The sequence below is a fragment of the Cryptotermes secundus genome, unplaced genomic scaffold (genome assembly GCF_002891405.2).
Source record: "Cryptotermes secundus unplaced genomic scaffold, Csec_1.0 scaffold1093, whole genome shotgun sequence".
Lineage (NCBI taxonomy): Eukaryota > Metazoa > Arthropoda > Insecta > Blattodea > Kalotermitidae > Cryptotermes > Cryptotermes secundus.
The window spans coordinates 105,246-128,187 of NW_019740666.1; the positions used below are offsets into that span (position 1 = coordinate 105,246).

A 22,942-nucleotide genomic window follows, 5' to 3' on the forward strand; every position below is an offset into this window, starting at 1 on the left:
AATAAAAAAGTTAACATTTAGAATTAATGAAGGATAGAATAATTTAAGATAAAATTTTCAAACAAGGCTAACACTTAAGTAGAGTATGCCACAAACAACTGAACACAAAGACAGCAACCAGCTGCACAAAAAGATAAGGAAATGTTTGAAATATACATACAAATTTGCATATTTCATTGTAGTAAAGAGATATTATGCATACTGAAAGAGGAAGGTAATTATTCATGTGCCCTAATGTAAAAACTTGTTCACAGAAAGTTTATAAAATCAAGATTCTTCACAGAAGCTTATTGTTATTTACACATTGGGAGTACTATGCAAGTATATGCCATAAGTACCTAGAAAATCACACACACTATCATTTTGCTAAAACTGCACAGACAGGTGACATACTATATAATGAACTGGAAGTCTCTTTCATTTATTTAAATTAAAAGGCACACTACATGATCTGATAAAAGGTAAGGACTACTTGAGAAAGACTACAAACAAATTGGAGTCAGGGAGGGACACACAGTTTGGCCATTCACTGGACCCAGGGATAAACCTGGGTACTAATCCTGTAACATCCACAATTTTCAAGCACTGATATGTCCTCAGACCAGGTTTCTTCATTGGAACACTTAAACTAGTAACATTTTCCTTGTTGTTCTCTTGATTCTACAAGGAAGAACAAGTTTACTGCCACTTAAACTTGCATTCCTTGCACAGACATGAAAATTAAAAGATTCAAGAAACATACAACATGAATGTGTTCAGCATGTGTGCGAGGAAAAATAGTACAAACTGGAAATGTGTATATCTGGTGTTGGCCCAGAGAACACACTAGAAGCACATGGGTATATCTGTGGTTTTTCCTGAAAGGTTAAAGCACAAGATGCAGGTATAATGCAATGAAACATTCCACAGTATTAATAAGCAATAATATGAGTATAACTGTACTTGTGCTGGAATATGTCTGGACCTAGTAATTATGAAGTCGGTGAGCAATTTAGGATATTATGCAATGAAGAATGTGAGGAGGACAGGGGAGACAATGAACCCATTCAGCACTGGTAAGGAGAGATCCTGAAATATGACCAATTTGAAGATTGGCAAGGAAAAGAGTGAAAAACATTATGACATGCCTTATGAAGAAGGCTGTGGGAATCATTGATGGATGGACCTATTTCTGGACTGTGACCAATGGCAGGCTTTGGTATTAATAGTGTCGAATTTTCTCAGGCTTTGCTACCACAGCGTTACCTGGTAATCGTACTCACCACTTGTCCAAGGACTTTCACATAATGTGATAAAGTCTACAACATTATGTTCCATTTCCAATACTGTGGTGGTTTTTCCATGGATAACTGTTATACTAGGAGTGCGACCTGCTTTGTCATACGTGAGGCCACCAGAAAATATCACATATGCTTCCCTGTAAGTGAAGTGAAACCACTAATTTGAATCACTATATTAACATACACATATAAGAAAACAATGTGGAATAAAAATTAAGTCTCCAAAGGACTTGAATACACTTATACTGCTTGCAGATAAGTTCATATAAATCAAATATAAATTTTATATACGAGTTACAATGACCGTTCAGATGTCATCATGCTAGATATTTTATTACACGATCACTATTATTCTTTTTATTTTCTATTTTCCTGAAGAATCATCTTAATACTTCAAAGATCCATCACCATACATGTCAGAACCTGGCAATTTATAACAGTTTTTCTTCAGACTCATAAGATCATGCTTTTCATGCTGGTATAAATGAGAGAAGGAATTGGGCAATGATAAGATACAAAGTTCTACAGTGATATGATCTGCAGACCGAAACTTGAATCAGAGGAAAACAAACACAGAGATAGGCAGAGTAATGCAGATTTCTAATGGGACGATAAAAAATATGGCTCTCAGATTTAAAGGTACATTTGACAGCCATCAACACAACAGTTGATTATAGAACTGACATTAAAATGTTTGATATTTGACTTATTTACATCCCACTAAATGTTTTGATCTGCAGAGATCATCACCAGATAGTCTACAAATACATATCTGTCATTATTAAATTATCTACATCTGTGTTACAATTCAATAACTTCAATTTTGTATTCATAAATTTATTAATGCCATTTACATGACTAGCATGAATTGACTTTTTCCATTTCTTATTATATTTATGTCCTTTTTTTATCCTGTTCTTAAGATTCAAGTGCAAGGGCAAAACTTCTGTAATACAACACACCATTATCATTGGGAATAGAAAGAAATGCACTCTTTATCTGAACATGGATTATTCACTTTGCAGCTTATGCATGTTCCTCTTCATTTTTATTGCTCCTTGAACTGAATGAACATTACAAACTGACATTTTCTTACACACAAAGATAGACATGAACTAGCCTTCAGTATTCCTGCTGAGTTTGCATCACACTGTTCCACAGAATTGTTCATATCCTACATGTTATTCCAAACACAAGAAAATAGAGAGGTAATGTGTCAGTCTCTCTCTCTCTCTGCATATACCACTACTCTGCTATGCTAATTAAAATAACTCAAATGTTTATTTCTGCAACAGAGTCAGCAGTTGTGTTTTTTAAGGAAAAATAGGATATATAACATCTCGTATTCAGATGTGCACGGTTATAACACAGTACATAAGCAGAATTTGTATGTCCAACCATGTAACACCTCACGTTGTAAAAGGAGTGTGATTAACATGGGAATAAGATTGTATAATAACTTGCCCTCTCAAATAAGAAGTATTCAAGAGATCCAAGGTTTTTAAGCGTCAATTAAAGGATTACCTGTTGTGCAAAGCTTTTTATTCCCTTCAAGAATATTTTTACAAGAATTAGCTTAATAATAGAACAAAGATACTTAGGTAATTTATTTTAGCTATTGCATGTAATTTATAGTTTAGCTTTTGTTGCCTTATTATACTCATCCACTGTTTTANTGAGATAATTCTGGATTGTCTATGCTTTGAAATATTAATGAGTCATCTCATTTCCATAAAACATGATTAAACGAAGGAAGAAGGACGGTAAACTCCCAGCCATCCAGCATCCAAGTACTTGGAACTCTCATGTAATAAACAAACTCCGTTGCCTTTAGCCCACAAGCGAACTATACCGACCGAGCGACCACCATTTGCCGGCGAAGTTAGTGCAAACTTTTTCTTGTTGCCTGGTTCACTTTTGAGCCTGAAGATGGAGGTGGCATGTTCCCCCAAAATGCCAGGCTCTCTCTGAACTATACGGTGCTTCATCTTAGAAGACTCCATTCTTCGTTCAGTCTTTTCTCAACAAATGTCATTCACTTGCTATAAAACACTTACAGTTCATAGGAAATCTAACTATTAATAACTGACTGATAGATAAATTTGTTTCCTACAATGAGGTTATCTTAGCCATGTTTAGCCTTGCTGCTTGTTCAAAGCTTTTAAAATTCTAATAATGTGTATGCTGAAACATGCAAAATCAATTAAAGCTTACATGAGGGCAGTTTAAGGTTGACCTGAACTTATCTTTTACAAAAAGAACATACTTGTCATAAAAGTAAAACTCTCGCCCTTTCAAGATATTCTCTCTTTAGGCTGACACATTTCTTCCATTGTCCTGGGAAGTTACTGATGTCAGTAGTATGAAGTGTTTGATCCTCACCGTGTAGTCAGTTCAGGACACAGTATCTGAGTTCATTATCCATTTGAAATTTATACCCTCCTAGATATATAGTCCAAACAAATTAAAATCACTTCCAGCTAATCAGGGCTCATTGTTGTTAATGTCACCATTGTCACACTTGCCACATATTGACAAATGTTGTCATGCATTAGGATGATCTTCATTGTCAGTCTCCCACGTCTTTTCTTCAGAATCACGTGGTATACATCACTGTGAAGCAAGCTTGTGTAATACTGTGTATTAATTGTTAAACCACGTCCAAAAAAAAATCAACATGATCCCATTTCTTCCGAATCCCAAAACACATTTGTCATGGTGTTGTCAGCTCACAGCTTATCTTCGTTTTGTTGGGTAATGGAGATCCCGTGTGATGCCACTCCATGCTGGACCACTTGAACTCTGGAGTTAAATTGTGCATCTACGTCTTGTCACAGGTTACTACAGTACTATTTGCTTTAGGAAAGTGTTTCCCAGCACATGTTTAGCAGGCACAGCAACATGCTGAACATTCTAGTTGAGTGTTGACATCTTTGGGACCCACCAGGCATGCTCTTTCTTGAATAGGCAAGTGTCTGTAGATAATTATTTGTTGAATGTCATGCCACTCACTGGAATTCGCCTGTTTTCACGCAGCAAATGATCACATCACATACAATTGTTAGCTGAGAATGAGCATGCAGCAGGTCCGAACTTTATTTATGGCATTCAGAAAACTTACTGCACCAATCACAGTCACATGAAAGGGTCCCCTCTCCATAGTGTGCATTTAATCAACAAAGAATTTCTGCTGGTTTCACTTTCTCTTTCACAGGGAATTTTATGATAAAGCACTGTTCTACAGCAAGAGGGGCAACATCTGATGCTATCTACATTATTTCTAATGTTCAGATGTGGGGCATGTGGCCACTTGCCAGGCAGAATATGCAGTGTTGCCATCAACTGTCCATAAAATAATTTTATTTTTCTGGTGACCATATCTTTGAGAAAGAAATGAAGTGTAGGTTAACCTCAAACCACCTTCAAATCATGAATATAAATGGAATGAAAATGAACATACCCTGTTTTAGAAGACTTCCACTCCACTTTCTGAATAGGTTTGCATGCCTCTGCTTTACCATCTTTATTTGTTTTGGCTACAATACAGAATTCAGCAGATAAATATTAAGATAACACAAACTATATGAACAATATAAAAGTCATACAGTGTAAATGTCTGTCACTGTATAATAAAATGTAAAAACATTTATCATGATCTGCAAGACAATGCCAACAGTGTTAACTTTGGGATTTTAAATCATTTTAAACAATTTGTATTATATGCAGCCTTTGTTTCTAGGCTTTCAGAAGCATCACTTGTTTCACTGTATACAGAGTTGATGCAAGAACTGCTGCTGCCACCTACAAGGTCAGTGTCCATAAATGTTCATGGATATCCAATATTATAATGAGTATCTAAGGGTATCAGTAGGTATCTATCCTTAGAATAAGTATCTAGGCTCTAGACTCATCAGCAGGTATCTATTCTCAGAACGAGTGTCTGGAGTGCAGAATCATCAGTGGATATCTATGCTTTGGCTGCACATTTAAATTCATCAGTGGGTGTATTCCACATGAGTGTCTGGAATCATTCTTGGATACCCATTTTAGAAAGAGTATATAAAATAACTAGGGATATCCGTCAACTGGGTGGTTGAACAATCATGAGTGTACAATACATATCACATTGAAATCAGAATGACTATCCATGCTTGTCTATGGATAACCATTTTCAAAGTAAGCATCTAAATGTACGAGTACTATCATCACTGTGTGGTCATGAATTGTAAATATATTGTAATATGTATATCTGTTGCTAAGGAACATCTAGATAAACACCTTCCTGAAAAGGCAAATTCTTGGCCAATTATAGGCAAAGTGTTTCCATTACTAAGCAATGAAATTGTAAACACATGACAGAACTGGGTTTTCTGTGTGTGGTCCATACAGAGGCTATATAATGAGTATCTGTTACAATAAGATATGTAAGTTAGGCATGATCTAGCAGCCTCCGTAGTCTAGGGGTAACGTTCCCACCTCATGATTCAAGGTACGCGGGTTCAAACCCAGCGGAGGTCGTGGAATTTTTAAGGGTGGAAAAATTCAGGGAACAAGTCCTCCAGGAGGGACTTTAAGCCATGGGTTCCGTGTCGTAGACTTACGGCATGTAAAAGATCCGCATGTCTCTAGGAGACCTCTGAGCAAAATTAGGCAAAAAGTTTCCTGCCCAAGTAGTTTCCAATGCCTCTGGTAAATGGGGAAGTTATCGGGTACCACTGCCAGAAGAGGGCCCTCGCTGGCAGAAAGGGGGGGATAGCGAGCACCAGTACCAGTAGGGCATGGTGACAGTAGAAATTAAAGGGGGACGTAGAACAGACTACCAGTCGCGGTGCATGGGGAAACCCACCCTTTCTAATACTGAATAACTGAATAGGCATGATCTGCTCTGTAAAGCATGTACTGACAGAGGACTTGCATGTAGTGCAAAAGAAAGAATTTTTAATAACATGTTATATGTATGAAATATACCTTTGACAAAAAGCCAGGCATATTCATAACAGATAAATCCATCTTCTCGTCAGGGAGGATGTTACATAAGGACTATTACTGCAAGAGTTCAGTTGGAAAAAAAAATCCCTGGTCATGGGCCTCAAGGGGCCTGATGCCAAAACGAACTGATTGGCAGTAAACTGCCAGTTGTAATTTAACTTTGACTTAGACTTAGACTTAGCCTAGACTGAGAGACTAGTGCAGAGTGCAATGTGCAGAATGCTTATAAAGGACGTGAATGCAGTCAGTCAGTTCTGAGTTCTCAGTGGAAGACAGCCAAGGAAGATTCATCATAGAAGAAGAATAAGAAGTCGGCCTGTGAAGACTTGGTGTGTGTTTAGATTTAGTCACGGTGAGACTGTCTTAATTCCATTACCAGGAGACGACTAATGAAGGCTAAGATTCCTAATGCATGTGTAATGGTGAATTGCAAAATGTAGAGAGCACAAACAGCGCCGTATTTAAATGTGAGTAAGAGAACTTGTAACCAAGGTGGTAATAAATCCAATCATCCAAACTAGACGCCGTCATTTTCGTCATGCGTACCACTCTACACATGACAATATATTTTCAGACTTTCAGTCCACAGAATGAGTGGCTAGATTTGTATGTAAAAGTAAGTTGTCCCTGTGCTTAATTAATTAATTAAGCATTATGCCATGAAGCTCTATGTGGGAGTGGAGGTACAGCTCTAAAATTCTTGACCTAGACACCAGATTGAGGTGAGTGGTCAGCTTCAAGACCCGACCGCTTTATACCCGGTCTGAAAACTGTGGAGAAGAGAGAATTCAGCCCATAGTCCAACGCTATACCGAATGAACTACCTCGACTGGATATCTGTATTCAGGATGAATGTCTTGAAGTGTGAGTGGATATCCATCTTTAGGAAGGATGCATAGAATCATCATTGGATATTCACCTTGATTATAAGTGTCTAGAAGTGGACACCCAATTTTAGGATTTCAGCACTGGATACCATCTTGAGTACCTATGGACTTTAGGCAAGTACAGGTACATGTCAGGTAGACAGAAATAAAATACTTGTGTTTGCCTCATACTGGTCGATAACTGGGGATATACTGGTATGCATGGTTCAAGTAATGCTATTTCTTATACATACATACATCCAGAAGATGCCAATTTCAATGTTCTGAAGAACAGCAGACACAAGTGAACAAGTGCTGCAGGCCAAACTTGGGCTGACATGACAGAAAATCACCAAACATGCTTGCTTACCGTGAGGCTGTGAGACATTGATGGGCTTAGGAGCCTGCCTGACTGTCCACGTGGTGAGTGATCCATCTGTATGACTGCACATAAATTGTTTTCCTTCATGATGCCATGAGATGGACCTCAGAGGTTCTGCTGACTGGCAACGCATTTCCGCGGTTCTCGTTCTGAGGTCCCATAAGACTATCTGACCGGTCTCATACCCAATCAGCAACTAAATGCAGGAATAAGAGTAAAATTTAACTCAATATTAACACTTGACAGCATGAGAAATTTCTACGCTAGTATTTCATTTTCAGTGCAAGTTGCCTAACTCTAGAGGCTCTGGGAAGAACGTTACAATGCTTACTATTCTTCAAATGCTTTAAACTTGTGACTAGCAAGAAATATAAGTGAATGTAACTATATAATTTAATGATCCATTTTCATGCATAATTTCCACTGGTACCGATTCTAAGTACGTCATGTTTTAGACACAGAACATCAAAATTTGCACAGTAGCATATGTTTGTAACATTTAGTGTATGAAAAAATTTTGCAGAGAATGTACGTGTTCATGTTTTATCTCCATACTAAATTTCATATACGTAGTTATAATGGCTCGTTTGTTACCGTCATCAAACAAAAAGTTAAACAAAAAAATTTCATGAACAATACCACCATCCAGGATGCTATGTACTCTGGTAGAATATTACCTACATTTTGGATGGAAGTACTGCCCTTACCTTCAGGTTCAACAGGAAAGCTATACAAGCAAGATCCACGCACGGCTTACTTTCTCGGCTTACCTTTAACCCCGAAGATGGAGGCAGTACGTTCCTCCAAAAACCTGTGTAGACAAGACAGTCTTCACTGTTAGAATCTCAAATCTTACAAAACATCATAAGATGCCCAGGTTGTTGTTTTACTAACAAATAACATGGAGTGGAGATCTCCTTGGGAAAATAAAAGTTGTTCAGCTACATCAGTGTTCTGCAATCAGTGTGCCACCACTGGGTATCAGATATGCCACAGATATGTGTAGATGGGCACACACATTCATCATCTACAGTTTTATTCAGCATGGGCTGTTCACTTTCCATATGCCTGCATTCCTACAAGGCAAGGATTTATAAGCGAGACACATAGGTATGGTCATGTACAGTTTAAGCACAATAGATCACTGTAGGTCACGGTGCAAGGGCCGAGAAGGCCCACCCTTTATACCTTCATGTATAGTTTAATACTCCGTGTTCGTGAGGTGAAATTCTGCGACATGCCATCATGTGTATTTGACAAATTTTCATGCGTTGCAGGTAGGGGCGGCCATCCATACGGGCTGGAGCAGGAGGACACCACGTACATTTAAAGCATAGAAGTACTGAAAATGTTACCTTAAAGGATTTATAATTTGTTTACATTCGGTATAGTATAACACTGTTCTTAAAATTCTGCAGATGTGTCGCTCGGGTTGTTAGAAGTCCATGGAGGGCCTTGCCTCAGTTCATTTGTCCAAGGAAGTTCCTTTCAACTTGTTTATGGCGCTCGGCGGTTATCCTGCAATCATCTTGGAAGCGCATTACTTTTCAAGTGGGGCCGTCGGATGCTGGCCTCTACATTTCCGGACTTATTCGCAGCTCCACCCCCTTGTTCAAATACATGACTCCTCCATTCTGCTGCAAGTGTTGAATGTTTCCGTTTCACAGCTTGAGAAAAGCACGTGTTGATATCTTTTTTATTTGTGCGCGACTAAGTAAGACTGTGTGATCACTGCGACAGTGACAAGCACGTAATATGAATAAGGCTGAAAGTTTACAGGGTTACTATAAATGAAATAGACACTTTCAATATTCTATAGAAAGTAAAGTATTACTGATATAGCCAAAACACATACATTGTTTTTTAGTATACGGATTTAAGTTTGTTTGATTATGTTACAATCAAACCAAAAGGCGAATATACATCTTTCTATGGAAAGGGAATGAAAATCATGAATTAGGCACAGGTTTTTTCGTACATAAGAGAATCGTATCAGCAGTTAAGAGGGTAGAGATCGTTAGTGATAGGATATCATATATAATACAAAAATGTCGCTGGTGTGATATCATCGTTATAAACGTCCACGCCCCAATTGAAGATAAAATTGATGACATAAAGGACAGGTTTTATGAATAAGTAGAACATTTATTTGATAAATTCCCGAAATGCACTATGAAAATTTTGTTAGGAGATTTCAATGCCAAAGTAGGGAGGGAGGACATTTTCAAACCAATGATTGAGAATGAGAGTTTGCATGAAATCAGTAATGATAATGGAGTTAGAGTAGTAAACTTTGGCACATCGAAAATCTTACTGTTAAAAGTACAATGTTCCCGCATCGTAACATCCATAAATTTTCTTGGACATCTCCTGATGGGAAGATACACAATCAAATAGACCATATTGTGATAGACAGGAGACGGCATTCAAGTATACTTGATGTCTGATCATTCAGGGCAGCAGATTGTGATGCTGACCACTACCTGACGGTGGCAAAGGTTAGGAAAAGACTGGCAAGGAGCAAACAAACAACACACAGAGTTCATATGGAGAGGTTCAATCTCAAGAAATTAAATGAGGTAACATAAAAATTAGAATATACAAAGCTAAAATTTTGCCTGTGGTTCGGTATGGATGTGAAACTTGGCCTCTGACATTAAGGGAGGAACACAGACTGAGGGTGTTTGGGAACAGGGTGTTGAGGAAAATATTTGGACCGAAGAGGCATGAAGTGACAAGGCCATAAGAAAGTAAGTAAGTGGGTAAAGAGCAGTATTGTGTTGAAATCTCAAATAGGTTCCCGGTTTTGGAAAACTTAGACACTGAGGTCGATGTTAATAAAGCTTGGGAAACTATTAGAGAGAATATTAAAATTTCTGCCAAGGAGAGTCTAGGTTATTGTGAACTGAAAAAGAATAAGCCTTGGTTTGATGAAGGATGCTCAAAATTATCAGACCAAAGAAAACAAGCCAAACTGCAATGGATACAGGATCCATGCGAAATAAATGGGGATAATCTGAACAATGTAAGACGAGAAAACTGCCGGCATTTCAGGAATAAAAAGAGAGAATATCTGAAAGACAAAATTGATGAGCTTGCAATGAACAGTAAGAACAAGAATATTAGAGACATGTATAGAGGAATAAATGACTTTAAGAGGGGTTACCAACCTAGAAGTAACTTAGTGAGGAATGAGAATGGTGATCTGCTTGCAGATTCCCACCACATTTTGAATAGGTGGGAGAACTACTTTCAGTTATTGAATGTACATAGGGTCAGTGCTGTTAGGCAGACAGAAATCCATATAGCTGAGCCATTAGTACCTGATCCTAGCCCTTTTGAGGTTGAAAGTGATATTTCAAGATTAAAATGGTATAAATCGCCAGGTAATGATCAAATTCCAGCAAAACTTATTCAAGCAGGAGGCGAAATATTACGTTCTAAGATCCATAAGCTAATTACTTCTATTTGGCATAAGGAAAAATTATCTGATCAGTGGAAGGAGTCTATTATTATACCACTTCACAAGAAGGTTCATAAAACTGACTGTAGTAATTATCAGGGGATATAACTGCTATCAGCCAGTCACGGTAGCCGAGTGGTCTAAGGCATGCACTGTCTTCGCTCGCTCGGAAGCCGGGATCGTGGGTTCAAATCCCACTCAAGGCATGGATGTTTGTGTGCGTTTTTCTGTGTTTGTCCACAGGTAGAGGCCTTGCGACGAGCTGATCACTCACCCAAGGAGTCCTACCATATGTGTAAGATCGAGAAAACCCGAAGTGAACGGAGTTCATGGAGGTAGGCCTAGGCCCACTGGGGCTGTAGCACCAAGCGAAAAAAAAAATAACTGCTATCAACTTCATACATAATTTTATTCAATATTCTTCTCTCAAAGTTAAGTCCCTATATGGATGACTTTATTGGGTACCATCAGTGTGGATTTTGACGTAACAGATCAACTACAGATCAGATCGTTTTCAGTCGTCAGATACTGGAGAAAAAATGGGAGTACGATTAGACAGTACATCAGGTATTCATAGACTTCAAGCAAACCTAGGATTCAGTTTGGAGGGAAGTATTGTACGATATTCTGATAGAGTTTGGGATACCCATGAAACTAGTTAGGCTGATTAAAATGTGATTCTGTATTTCAGCATCCTGTTGCAAATCTTTAACCAAACGTCTATGTATTCACAGTCCTTCAATTATTCAACTTTTTTTATTAACCATTTAACACTTAACACGACATTTTTCGGCCATAGATGCCCATCTTCAGGTGTTTAACACGTCCAACTGTTACACTGCTCTGTTTTGCGCTAAACTGGGCGTTGCAGTTCACTTAAAAATAACATAAATAATTACTTAAAATCCATTAGAATTTTCTATTAAAATTATTTTTCGTAAAATCCAATTCCACCTCATAAGGGGCGTCATCCACTTGTTTAGAGTTATGTGTTTATTCCAGAAAGTGAAGACAGCACCACACGCTGCTAGAGAGAACAACACACAAGCAAGAGTCATATTGCAGATTGCAGACGTAACAAAACAACGGGCTAACAAATAGAAGAACAAGCTGCAGAAACGAACCTTCTGGAATAAACACACAGCTCTAAACAAGTGGACGACACCCCTTATGAGGTGGAATTGGATTTCAAGAAAAATAATTTTAATAGAAAATTCTAATGGATTTTAAGTAATTATTTATGTTATTTTTAGTGGACTGCAATGCGCGGTTTCAGCGCACATCAGAGCAGTGTAACAGTTGGACGCATTGAAACACCCGAAAATGACCATCTATGGCTGAAACATGTTGTGTTAAATGTTAAATGGTGAATAAACAATTGTTGCATTACTGACGGACTGTGAATAAATAGACGTTTGATTAAAATGTGTTTAAACGAAACGTATAGTAAAGTCCGTATAAGTAAACATTTGTCTGATAAATTTCATATACAGAATGTTCTAAAACAAGGAGATGCTTTATCGCCACTCCTTTTCAACTTTGCTTTAGAATATGCAATTAGGAAGGTCCAGGGAAACCAGGTGGGACTGAAATTAAATGGGACACATCAGCTGTTGGTCTATGCCGATTATGTGAATCTACTGGGTAATAATAGAGGTAGCATAAAGAAAAAAACACAAATTGTAATTGACGCCAGTAAGGAGGTTGGTCTAGAAGTAAGCACAGAGAAAACTAAGTATATGTTGCTGTCTCGTCACCAGAATGCAAAGCAAAATCATGACATAAGGATAGGGAAAAGATGTTTTGAAAATGTGGCACAATTCAGATATTTGGGAACGACGATAACAAATCGAAACCTGATTCAGGAGGAAATTAAGAGCCGATTGAACTCGGGTAATGCTTTCTACCATTAAGTCCAGAACCTTTTGTCTTCTCGTCTGCTGTCCAAAAACATAAAAATTAGAATATACGAAACTATAATTTTGCCTATGGTTCTGTATGGGTGTGGAACTTGGTCTATGACATTAAGGGAACAACATAGGCTGCGGGTGTTTGAGAACAGGGTGCTGAAGAGAATATTTGGACCGAAGAGAAATGAAGTGACAGGAGGTTGGAGAAAAATGCATAATGAGGAGCTTCATAACTTGTACTCTTCTCCAAGTATAATTAGAATGATCAAGTCAAGGAGGATAAGGTGGGCAAGGCATGAAGCACGAATGGGGGAGACAAGGAATGCATATAGGATATCGGTGAGAAAGCCAGAAGGAAAGAGACCACTGGGAAGACCAAGGCGCAGGTAAGTGGACAATATTAAAATGAATCCTAGAGCTAGGATGGGATGGTATGGAATGGATTGATCTGGCTCAAGGATGGAGACCAGTGGAGGGCTCTTGTGCACAAGGTAATGAACCTTCGGGTTCCATAAAATGCTGGGAAGTTCTTGAGTAGTTGCAGAATTGGTGGCTTCTCAGGAAGGGCTCGGCTCCATCAGTAAGTAACAAATATTCTAGGTGTGAGCCTTTTGTCACACGACAGATATCAATACGATAAGCCAATCCGTTCCAAACACGTTCAACAGACCAGACCATGGCACTGACACGTTGGCCGCCAAGATGTCCGGATTTAACGCCTTTTGATTTTTTCTTGTGGGGATATATCAAAGACAGAGTTTTTGTTCCTCCACTTCCTGTAAGCGTAAACTATTTAAAGCAACGCATTACAACAGCTGTTGCTCCCGTGTGCTTGCAGCGAACTGCTTTATCGTACTGATATCTGTATCTGTCTTGTGACAAAGGGCTCATACATAGAACATTTGCAATTTAGTCATACAAACTTAGACATATACTAAAAAACATGCAAGTATTTTGGCTGTAACTATAATACGGTACTTTGGTTCCTATAAAACGTTGAATGTGTCTATTTATTTTGTAGTGACCCTGTATTAGAAACCCCGTGTAAATGCCAGACACGTAGTCTGCAGTAATTTCAAAGGTGATATTACATAATTAGATAATAATATAATTTTAGTGCTTGTACTAAACAGCTACCTCACATAAAAGTAAGTGGATGTGGGTTTGCCAAACTGAATTTGAAGCCAATATTGACGTGTCTCAGTGCCATGTTTATATCTGTTACCACGATTATCATCGGGATGAGGTCACTGATTTTTTTTCAATTGACCTAATCCTTCCAGCCGCACTAAGGCCCTGGGTCGACTCAGCCTCTAACATAAATGAGTACCAGGAATTAATTTAATGATTTTCCTGGGGAGTGAAGCGCGGCCTGCACGTAAGGCTGACAACCTTACCGCCATCTTTGACCCGATTGTCTAGATAATGTGGGACCCTCAACGTCTCACAACCCTATGGGCCTTCACGGCCTGTAACAGGGATAGCTTTACTTTCTACCACGATTATCATAGAGCCTGAAGAAGAAATGTGAGGATCGTATCATTCTAGCCCGGTAAGCGTCTGAAACAGGGCACCTTTAGGTTCGTAACTGTCCCTGCTGAAGAACCTACAGTATAGAAGTGTCGGTCTGTCCGCCTGATCGACGCATGTGCGTTAGGAGGCACGGAGAAGCCTAGCAGGGTCAGAATCCCATCCCAAGAGAGCATTCATTACATTCCTACCAACAGGAGCGAGGAGCTAAGGCGAAAGTCACAAGTAGGAACGACTCCTTTCATAAAAATATTCTTGTCAGCATAAAATACTGTCACGTGTAGGGTGGTACGCGTGACGAAAACAACGGGGTTCGGTTCGGATGATTGGATTTATTAGCACCTTGGTTACAAGTTCTCTTAATCACACTTATTACAGCTCTATCACTCTATCACTATCACAGTTCAGCGTTGCACACGCACTAGGATTCTTCGTCTTCACTAGTCGTCTCCTGGCAACGGATCTCAACACAGAAACTAGCGCTTCAAATCATTATGAAGTTTTTTTGTTATTTCGTCTTCAATCACGCTGTACTCCTCTGTCCTAATCTGTACTCAACTAATCTTCACAATTCACGCTCCATTCTCGTCCTTGTACTCCCAACTGCTGAACCCTCTGGGACTCTTTTCCGTGACTGCTTCTTGTCCTTGGCACGTAAGGCTGACAATCTTACTGCCATCTATGAGCCGATTGTCTAGATATTATGGGACCCTCAAAGTCTCACAACACTATGGACCTCCAAGGTCTGTTACAGGGATAGCTTTACTTTTTACCTTCGTGTCCTTGACTCACGGCTTCTCAGCTATGACTAACTGCAACAAAGTCAAAGCCACATTGCGACTGACAGTCAGTCAGTCAGTGAGTCGTGGTGTCGAGCACCATTTGGGACTCATGGCCAGATTTTTATTACTGTTTGGACAGCTATGGTCTTGTCCTTGTGTGGCGACCTCTCTGACGAGAAGGGTCTGTCATATGAATATGCTGCTGGCCCTTGCCAGCGCTGTCTTTCTCGGGTCTCAGTCACTTGGTACTCGCGACCATATTTTACCTACTCAGATCTGAGTCTTCCCTCTTCATCGCCTCCTACGACTCGCAGGGTTCACGGTAGAGGTATTCGACACCGCCTCCACACGGGTTTCTCTACTATGCTGTACTCAAAGTCAAAGTCACATTGCGACTGTCAGTCGGTCAGTCATGGTGTCGAGCCCAATCTGGAGCTTATGACGATATTTGTTGACTGCAACGACCTTCACTGTCCCACATTGAAAACAAGCTACGTGATAGCTATCTTGCCAGTCAACGAGCTATAAACATTCGTCCTATTGTTGCGTGGCCTAGCAACGGACTGTTTACCAAGAATCTGTCTTCGTGGGAACTTGTTTACCAACTGGTTGCCTAGCAATGTGTGTACATGTAACAACGTGTCTACAGTTTGTCTTAAAAAAGTGGTACTTTGTAATATAAAAACAATCTCTTAAAATATGAACATTTAAATAATAACAAAGATTTCCCTCTCTTTCCTTAAGTATAGCAAAGGGAATGGGGGGCAATATTATTCGGCCCTGGCTCACGCCTGTTTACACGGTCGTGCGCAGCCGCTAGTTGAGGGCGAAAACAAGCTGTGAAACACTGTGCCTGAACATATATTGCTTACATTTTAAGGATTCCGAAGGGTCACTGCCGCGCTCACACGAGCCAGTCACTGGTTCTTAGCCAAATGAATACAGAACACACTCTTCTCTCCCACGTGTGCCAGAATCCGTTGTTTTACTTTCTACAAAATAAAAAGTCTAAACAAAAGATGCGTGCATTTTGAGGATCTAGTACCTCAATGAGGGAGAGTTGCACAGGCACGATGCCACGACTAATTATGAAGACAGGATAGCGCAGTCGGTATAGCGTCTGGCTACGGGCTGCACGATCGAGGGGTCGGAGTTCGAGTCCCGGTAGGGTCAAGAATTTTCTGTCCTCCACGTCCTTCAGACCGGTTCTGGGGCCCACCAAGCCTCCTATCCAATGGGTACCGGGGCCTCTTTCTCGGGGGTAAAGTGGCCTGGGCATGAAGCTGACCACTCACCTCTAGCTAGTGCCGAGATCAAGAAAATTTGGATCTATACATCCACTCCCCAATATGCCTTCATGGCGTGCTGCTTAATTAAGTACAAGGGCAACTTAACATCACTTCACTTATTTAATAAAGTGTGAGCTATTTTGCGAATTTTGTATAGCAAAGTTGACAACTGGTCCGCCACATTTCAGGCGTAATGTCGTGCAAGAAACGTCACTTAAACATGGGTAACACTTCCAACAGTTCAGGAGGTACAGATGTTTTAAGACGTGCAAACAGTAAGAGCCTACTTCATGAAATTGGACAGACTGCAACACAGATGACAGTTTTCGTTCAATTTCAAGCCGTCTGTGGTCAGAGCTCCTGGGTGCAGATTCAGAGGTCCAGATTCGATTCCCGGTGCTACCAGATTTTTTTCTGAGAAGTAGTGGGTCTGGAACGGGGGCAACTCAGCCTCGTGATGATAACTAAGGAGCTATTTCAAGGTAATAGCGGCTCTGGTCTAGAAACCGAAATTAACGGCCATGGGGATTCGTTGCGCTGACCACGCGACACCCTCTGTCCGCAAAAGTTGGCACTAAACTTCGCCGACAAGCGGCGGTCGCTCGGTCGGCATAGTTCGCTTTTGGACTAAAATCACAGTTTTTTTTATACGAAAACTCAGCTATTTCTCGCCTCGCTGGTTTCTGAGCCATGCTGAGTCAAACGTAACACTGCGTTGTGAATGGTGAAAATCCTATTGCCTTCGTGTTATTTTTCCGCAGAATGAAACACGGCTCTTTCTCACTGGTTACGCTGATATCCGTTATATGTATCGACTCCTTTACGGTATCAGCAGGGTGGCAGCTGGCGACCTATTCCGAAGAGCCCAATCCTGATCAGTCCTGGCGACACACGCCACAGATGAAGGTAGTGGGAAAGCGGGGCAGCTGTTAACATGCAGCATGACGGGAAGAGCGTAGACTGGACCAGCCGCGTCTGTTGGACTCTGTGAAACCGCATCGCCAGTATGGAGAACTACACAACGCGCGCAGACTCTTCACCAATCTAATTGTGATATTCGTGTTCAATTTTGACAGTAGATGCTTGTACATCGCTGGCTTCTTCATCACTTCGCGTTCAGCCATGAAGCAGAATCCAGTCGAGATGGAATTAACAATACGTGATATTTCCACGTGTGGTCCGCTGCTAATCCTCACGGGACCGTTGGAAGCAGTTTCCAGTGTCGTCATTCAGTGAACGTTCGGTGTTATCTTGACTGGCCTCTCGTTTCGGAACAGCGTTTAACTTTTGCAAATAACTGTACCTGCACATTCTGATTAACAAACTGACACTTGCAATGCAAGGGGATTTTTTGTATTTCTTTTGGTGGTGTGAGACTGAGTGCACTTGGTACGTCGGCCACTAACTGGCCTATTGTACCAGCTCCGGATGACAGACGAGTATGGAGCATTTTGTGCAATGACGATTGGCAGGGGAGCCCGAACAATTCAAAGAAACCCCGCCCCAGTGCCACTTTTTCTACAACAAATCCCACATGACCTGACCTCGGATGGAACACGGGCTGCGGCGGTGAGAAGCCGGCACTGACCGCCTGAGCTATGGCACGGTCTAATGGAGTACTTGCCTCAGGAGACATGGCTCAAGATGTCTTCCAGCACAATTAACAATACGTGATACTTCCACATGTGGTCCGCTGATAATTCTCACGGGACCGTTGGAAGCAGTTTCCAGGGTCGACATTCAGGTTACGACTTACTTGAATCGGCATTGCGGTAATCGGTGGATTGATTCTGCTGGCCCAGTACTTTGGCCGCCAAGATCTCCGGACTTAACCCCAATTCATTTCTTTGTGTTGGGTCTACAAGACCAAAGCACAGATGAGAGTGGAACTCTTGAGAAGAATTATGAATTCTGCTGCTTAGCGTAGTGGTTTAGGTGCTACGCTACAAGCCGGGTTCAAATCCCGATGAGGTCACTGGATTTTTTCAGTTGACCTAATCCTTCCAGCCGCATTAGGCCCTGGGGTTTACTCAGCCTCTAACTGAAATGAGTACCAGGAATTAATTAAATAATTTTCCTGGGGAGTAAAGGGCGGCCGGCGCGTAAGGCTGACAACCTTACCGCCATCTTTGAGCCGATTGTCTAGATCAGTGGTGGGCAAACTATGGCCCGCGGGCCAGACGCGGCCCCATGATAGGTTCTATCCGACCCGCGAAATGATTCCTAATCTGACGAATGAAAAGAAGAAGAATTAAGGAAAATAAATAATTCTGGATTATTTTCTTCTTCTTTCCTCCCTTTTATGTTTAGCCTAGTGACCACAGATTAATTTATTTACTTATCCACTATGGTATTGGAATGCTATGTTAACATTTGAGAGTGAGGCACTGGCTGCTGGCATTTTTGTAGCGAAGAGTAAAACTGGCAACGGAGCCTCCTCGCTGTACCCCCTCCACATTACATCCACTGCAGCTGGCTACTAACACCACATTCTTTTATTCAGACCCGGTCGCACTATTGTTGTAGGTGTTTGCTAGTTTTACTGTGCACATTCGTGAAACATTTCAGCCCTAAGATGTCAACTAAAAAACGTAAAGTTGATTCAGAGTGCCGTGTTTTCAAAGATGAATGGACTTGGAAGTACTTTTTCACAGCTTTTAAGGATAAACCACTGTGTCTTATCTGCAATGAAACCATAGCAGTCTACAAAGAATACAACATTTCCCGGCACTTCATCTCTAAGCATAAGAATGCTAATTATGGAGCCATGACCGAAGATGAAAGGAAACAAAAAGCAGAAGACCTACGTAAAAAACTGTCAGGTCAGCAAAGTATTTTTAAGAAAGTAAATAGTTCTCAGAAAGCAGCTACACATGCAGGTTATGTTGTAGCATACAGTATTGCTAAAAGTAACAAAGCTCTCTCTGATGGGGAGTTTGTTAAACACTGCATGCTCAAAGTTTGTGATATTTTATGTCCTGACAAGACAAAGGATTTTGAAACTGTAAGCTTATCTCGAAAAACAGTGACTTCTAGAATCGAAGTCATAGATAAAAACATATTATCACAGTTGGAATCAAGGATTGGTCAATTTAAATTCTGCTCCATTACTATGGATGAAAGCACTGATATAAATGATACTGCACAGTTGCTATTATTTATAAGAGGTGTTGACGAAAACTTCTCTATTACAGAGGAATTAGCATGCATGCGGTCGTTAAAGGGAACTACAACAGGGTCAGATATTTTTCATGAATTTCTGGAAGGCCTTTCAACTTTGAAAGTACCTATAACTAGCATATGCAGTATTACGACAGATGGAGCACAAAGTATGACAGGGACAAAATCTGGATTTGTTGGGATCTTTAATCAAGAATATCCCGAGAACAATGTTGTATTTCTGCATTGCGTCATACATCAAGACGCCCTGTGTAAATCTGCCTTGGATATGAAACCTGTGCTTGATGTCGTTGTGAAGCTTGTTAATGCCATTCGATCTCGAGGGCTTACTCACAGACAATTTCGAGAGTTTCTTGACTCCATGCAATCTGAATACTCTGATTTACTGTACTACTCGAAAGTAAGGTGGCTTAGCGCGGGACGCGTCTTCGAGCGAGTTTGGCAGCTGAAAGACGAAATAGTGTCATTCTTCCAAGAGAAACAGTGGTCTGTAGAATGTGAAATGCTGGAAGATACTGCATGGCTTTCGGACTTTGCATTTTTCACAGATCTTCTCTGCCACCTGAACAAGTTGAATGTCAAGATGCAAGGAAAAAATCAATTTATTGATGATATCTGGGGCCATATCAGAAGTTTTAAACTACAACTTGTTCTGTTTGCAGATCAGCTAGCTAAGAATGACTTGTCTCACTTCCCGAGGTTAAATTCAATAGCCCCAGTGATGAAGGACAAGCTTAGGAGCTACGAGGATAGCCTGAGAAGACTCCGTGGTGAATTTGAACGAAGATTTCAAGACTTCAGTGCCATTGAAAAAGACTTGGATGTTTTCAGTATGCCTTTTAATGTAGACTGTGAAACAGTGAAAACGGACTTGCAACTTGAATTAATTGAGTTGCAATGTAACACTCAACTCAAACAGTTGTTTCTCAATGTCCCAAAATTAAAGTTCTACAAGTCCTTGTCGAAATCCAGTTTCCCAAATCTGATATCTCATGCCCAGAAAGTCACTGCTATGTTTGCTTCATCCTATATATGTGAACAGGTGTTTTCTACAATGAAACTTCGAAAGAGTTGTATTAGAAACAGACTGACAGATGAGCATTTAACTTCACTTCTGAGAATCAGTGCATCCCAGTTCGAACCAGATTATGAGAAAATTTTGGAAATGCAGTCACAGTTTCATTCATCACATTCTTCTTCATAATCTTTCAATCATTAACAGGGGTTACTATTACAAGAATTTTGTAAAATATACCATTATTGTTTTTAATAGCTTATACTGGCCCGCCTAAAGTTTTTTTCTTTTTTCTTTGGCCCCCTCCTAAAAAAGTTTGCTCATCACTGGTCTAGATAATGTGGGACCCTCAACGTCTCACAACCCTATGGGCCTTCACGGCCTGGTACAGGGATAGCTTTACTTTTACTTACTTACATACGAGAACACTCCGCAGTGATACAACGGGCAGTGGCTTAGAGTGTAGCTCAGGATGTACCAATAAGTTCGTGTGATTAATATTACAGATCATCTTATTAGTGTGCATCCTGTTGTGTGTTATAAATAAGATATATAAAAGTATATAAGGTATGCAGTCTACACAACAATATTCTGTATTTAAAACAAAGAAGACATTACTGTATCAACATTTGTTTTTATTTTGTCTTTACAGACGCAACATGTTTCAACCCTTATATCGGATCGTCAGGCGTAAAATGCTCCAGTTTCAGCTCTTGAATTGCAATTAATTTTCATCTAATTCTTCAAATAAAGATCCTTATTGTGTCTTGAAATTATTTAAATGCATAAAATCATAAAAATGAGTCCTGGTCAAAATTTAAAATGCTTAGATAATAAAATGTAAAATTAAAATAAATGATATAAAGATTAAATTAGAAACTAAAGATTAAAACCCGAAAGTTAAACTTGTACAAAAATGGAACAGAAATGTTGTATGTTAAAACTGTGTGACCGCTACGTGTTGACCTGGTTTTATGACGGAGGAAGCGACTAATGCGTGGGGCGCCCGCGTATCGGAACCTTCTCACGTGGGGTAGGTCGTGTAGTCATGACCTTAGTAACGTCGTACGGAGCTTATGCTCATTATTCAGTATGTTATGCTTATCAGGTTATGCTTATGATGGTATATGTGCGGGCTGCTCCCTGAGTTGATGCTGTCGGTATGTTGCAGCGGTTCGGTCTAGACTCGGTCTTGAGTCTTTAACGCGTTCTTTATGAAACAAAAGTAAGACTTATTTCACCTAATATTATAAGGTGCTTTTATAAAGTACGAAATGGAAAAGCGAAAGCCTTCTGTGGAAGTAATGTCTGTCCGGTTATCTGTGATCTAATATCAGCGTCTACACCACTGAATAAATATTTTTCTTAAAAATTTACATTACAGACTTTCATTAAAAGCTGTCCGGATTGCTGACTTTCAGCCACATTCACTCATAACAAAGCCCAATTTATATAAGACCATAAACGAATTATGTATGATCCGAGGTGGGAATACGCGATAGCGTAGTTGGTTGAGGCACTCTGCTATAAGACGGAAGGTGGCGGGTTCGATTTCTGATGAGGTCATTAGATTTTTTTCAATTTACCTAATCCTTCAAGTTGCACTATGATCCTGGGGCCGACTCAGCCTTTAACAGAAATGAGTAACAGGAGGAATCTTCCTGGGGGTAAAGGGCAGACGGCCCGTAAGGCAGACAATTTCACGGCCATCTGTGAACCGATTATCTAGAAAATGTGGGAGCCTCGACCTCTCACAAACCTATGGGTCTCCAAGGCCTGTTACAGAAATAGCTTTATAATCTGAGTTTCTCAGTCGGTGATTATGACGACTTCCATCTTCTGGAATATGACAGCGTTTAGTCCGTCGAAAGTCAATCGACGTTTCGAGACGAACATGTAGTCTCCATCTTTGCTGCTTGCCTCACGCTGCTTTCTCACCCTGAAGATGCAAGGAGCATGTTCCCTTTGATATGTCGGTTAACTTTCGACTGAATAGACGGCGTTATATCCCAGAAGACTGAATATTTCATTTATCAATTTCTTCGGGTACATCATAAACCGTTAATCAAATTTTGGTGACAATTTACACAAAAGATGCATGAATAAACATAGTTAACTCAATTAATTTTTAGCCATACTGACCATCCGCAAAGCCTATTTTACATAATGCCATAAATTAATATTTTCATGAATATCACAAACTGTTACTCATCTTTCGGAGAAACTTCATACGAGAGGTCTCCGAACAGGGTTACT

The 22,942-nt window shown here is 40.1% G+C and overlaps 1 protein-coding gene across 4 annotated transcripts in view; it reads right to left on the minus strand.

Moving 5' to 3' along the window:
* Window positions 1–22,942, minus strand: part of LOC111872575 (syntaxin-binding protein 5) — a gene marked incomplete at its 5' end in the record, with an annotated part of 121,891 nt that overhangs the window by 95,034 nt on the left and 3,915 nt on the right. For all 4 annotated transcript variants that reach the window (XM_023866626.2, XM_023866627.2, XM_023866624.2 and 1 more), the window contains 3 exon segments: window positions 1,263–1,417; window positions 4,741–4,816; window positions 7,506–7,713. In XM_023866626.2, coding sequence (XP_023722394.2) covers window positions 1,263–1,417; window positions 4,741–4,816; window positions 7,506–7,713 — 439 coding nt within the window.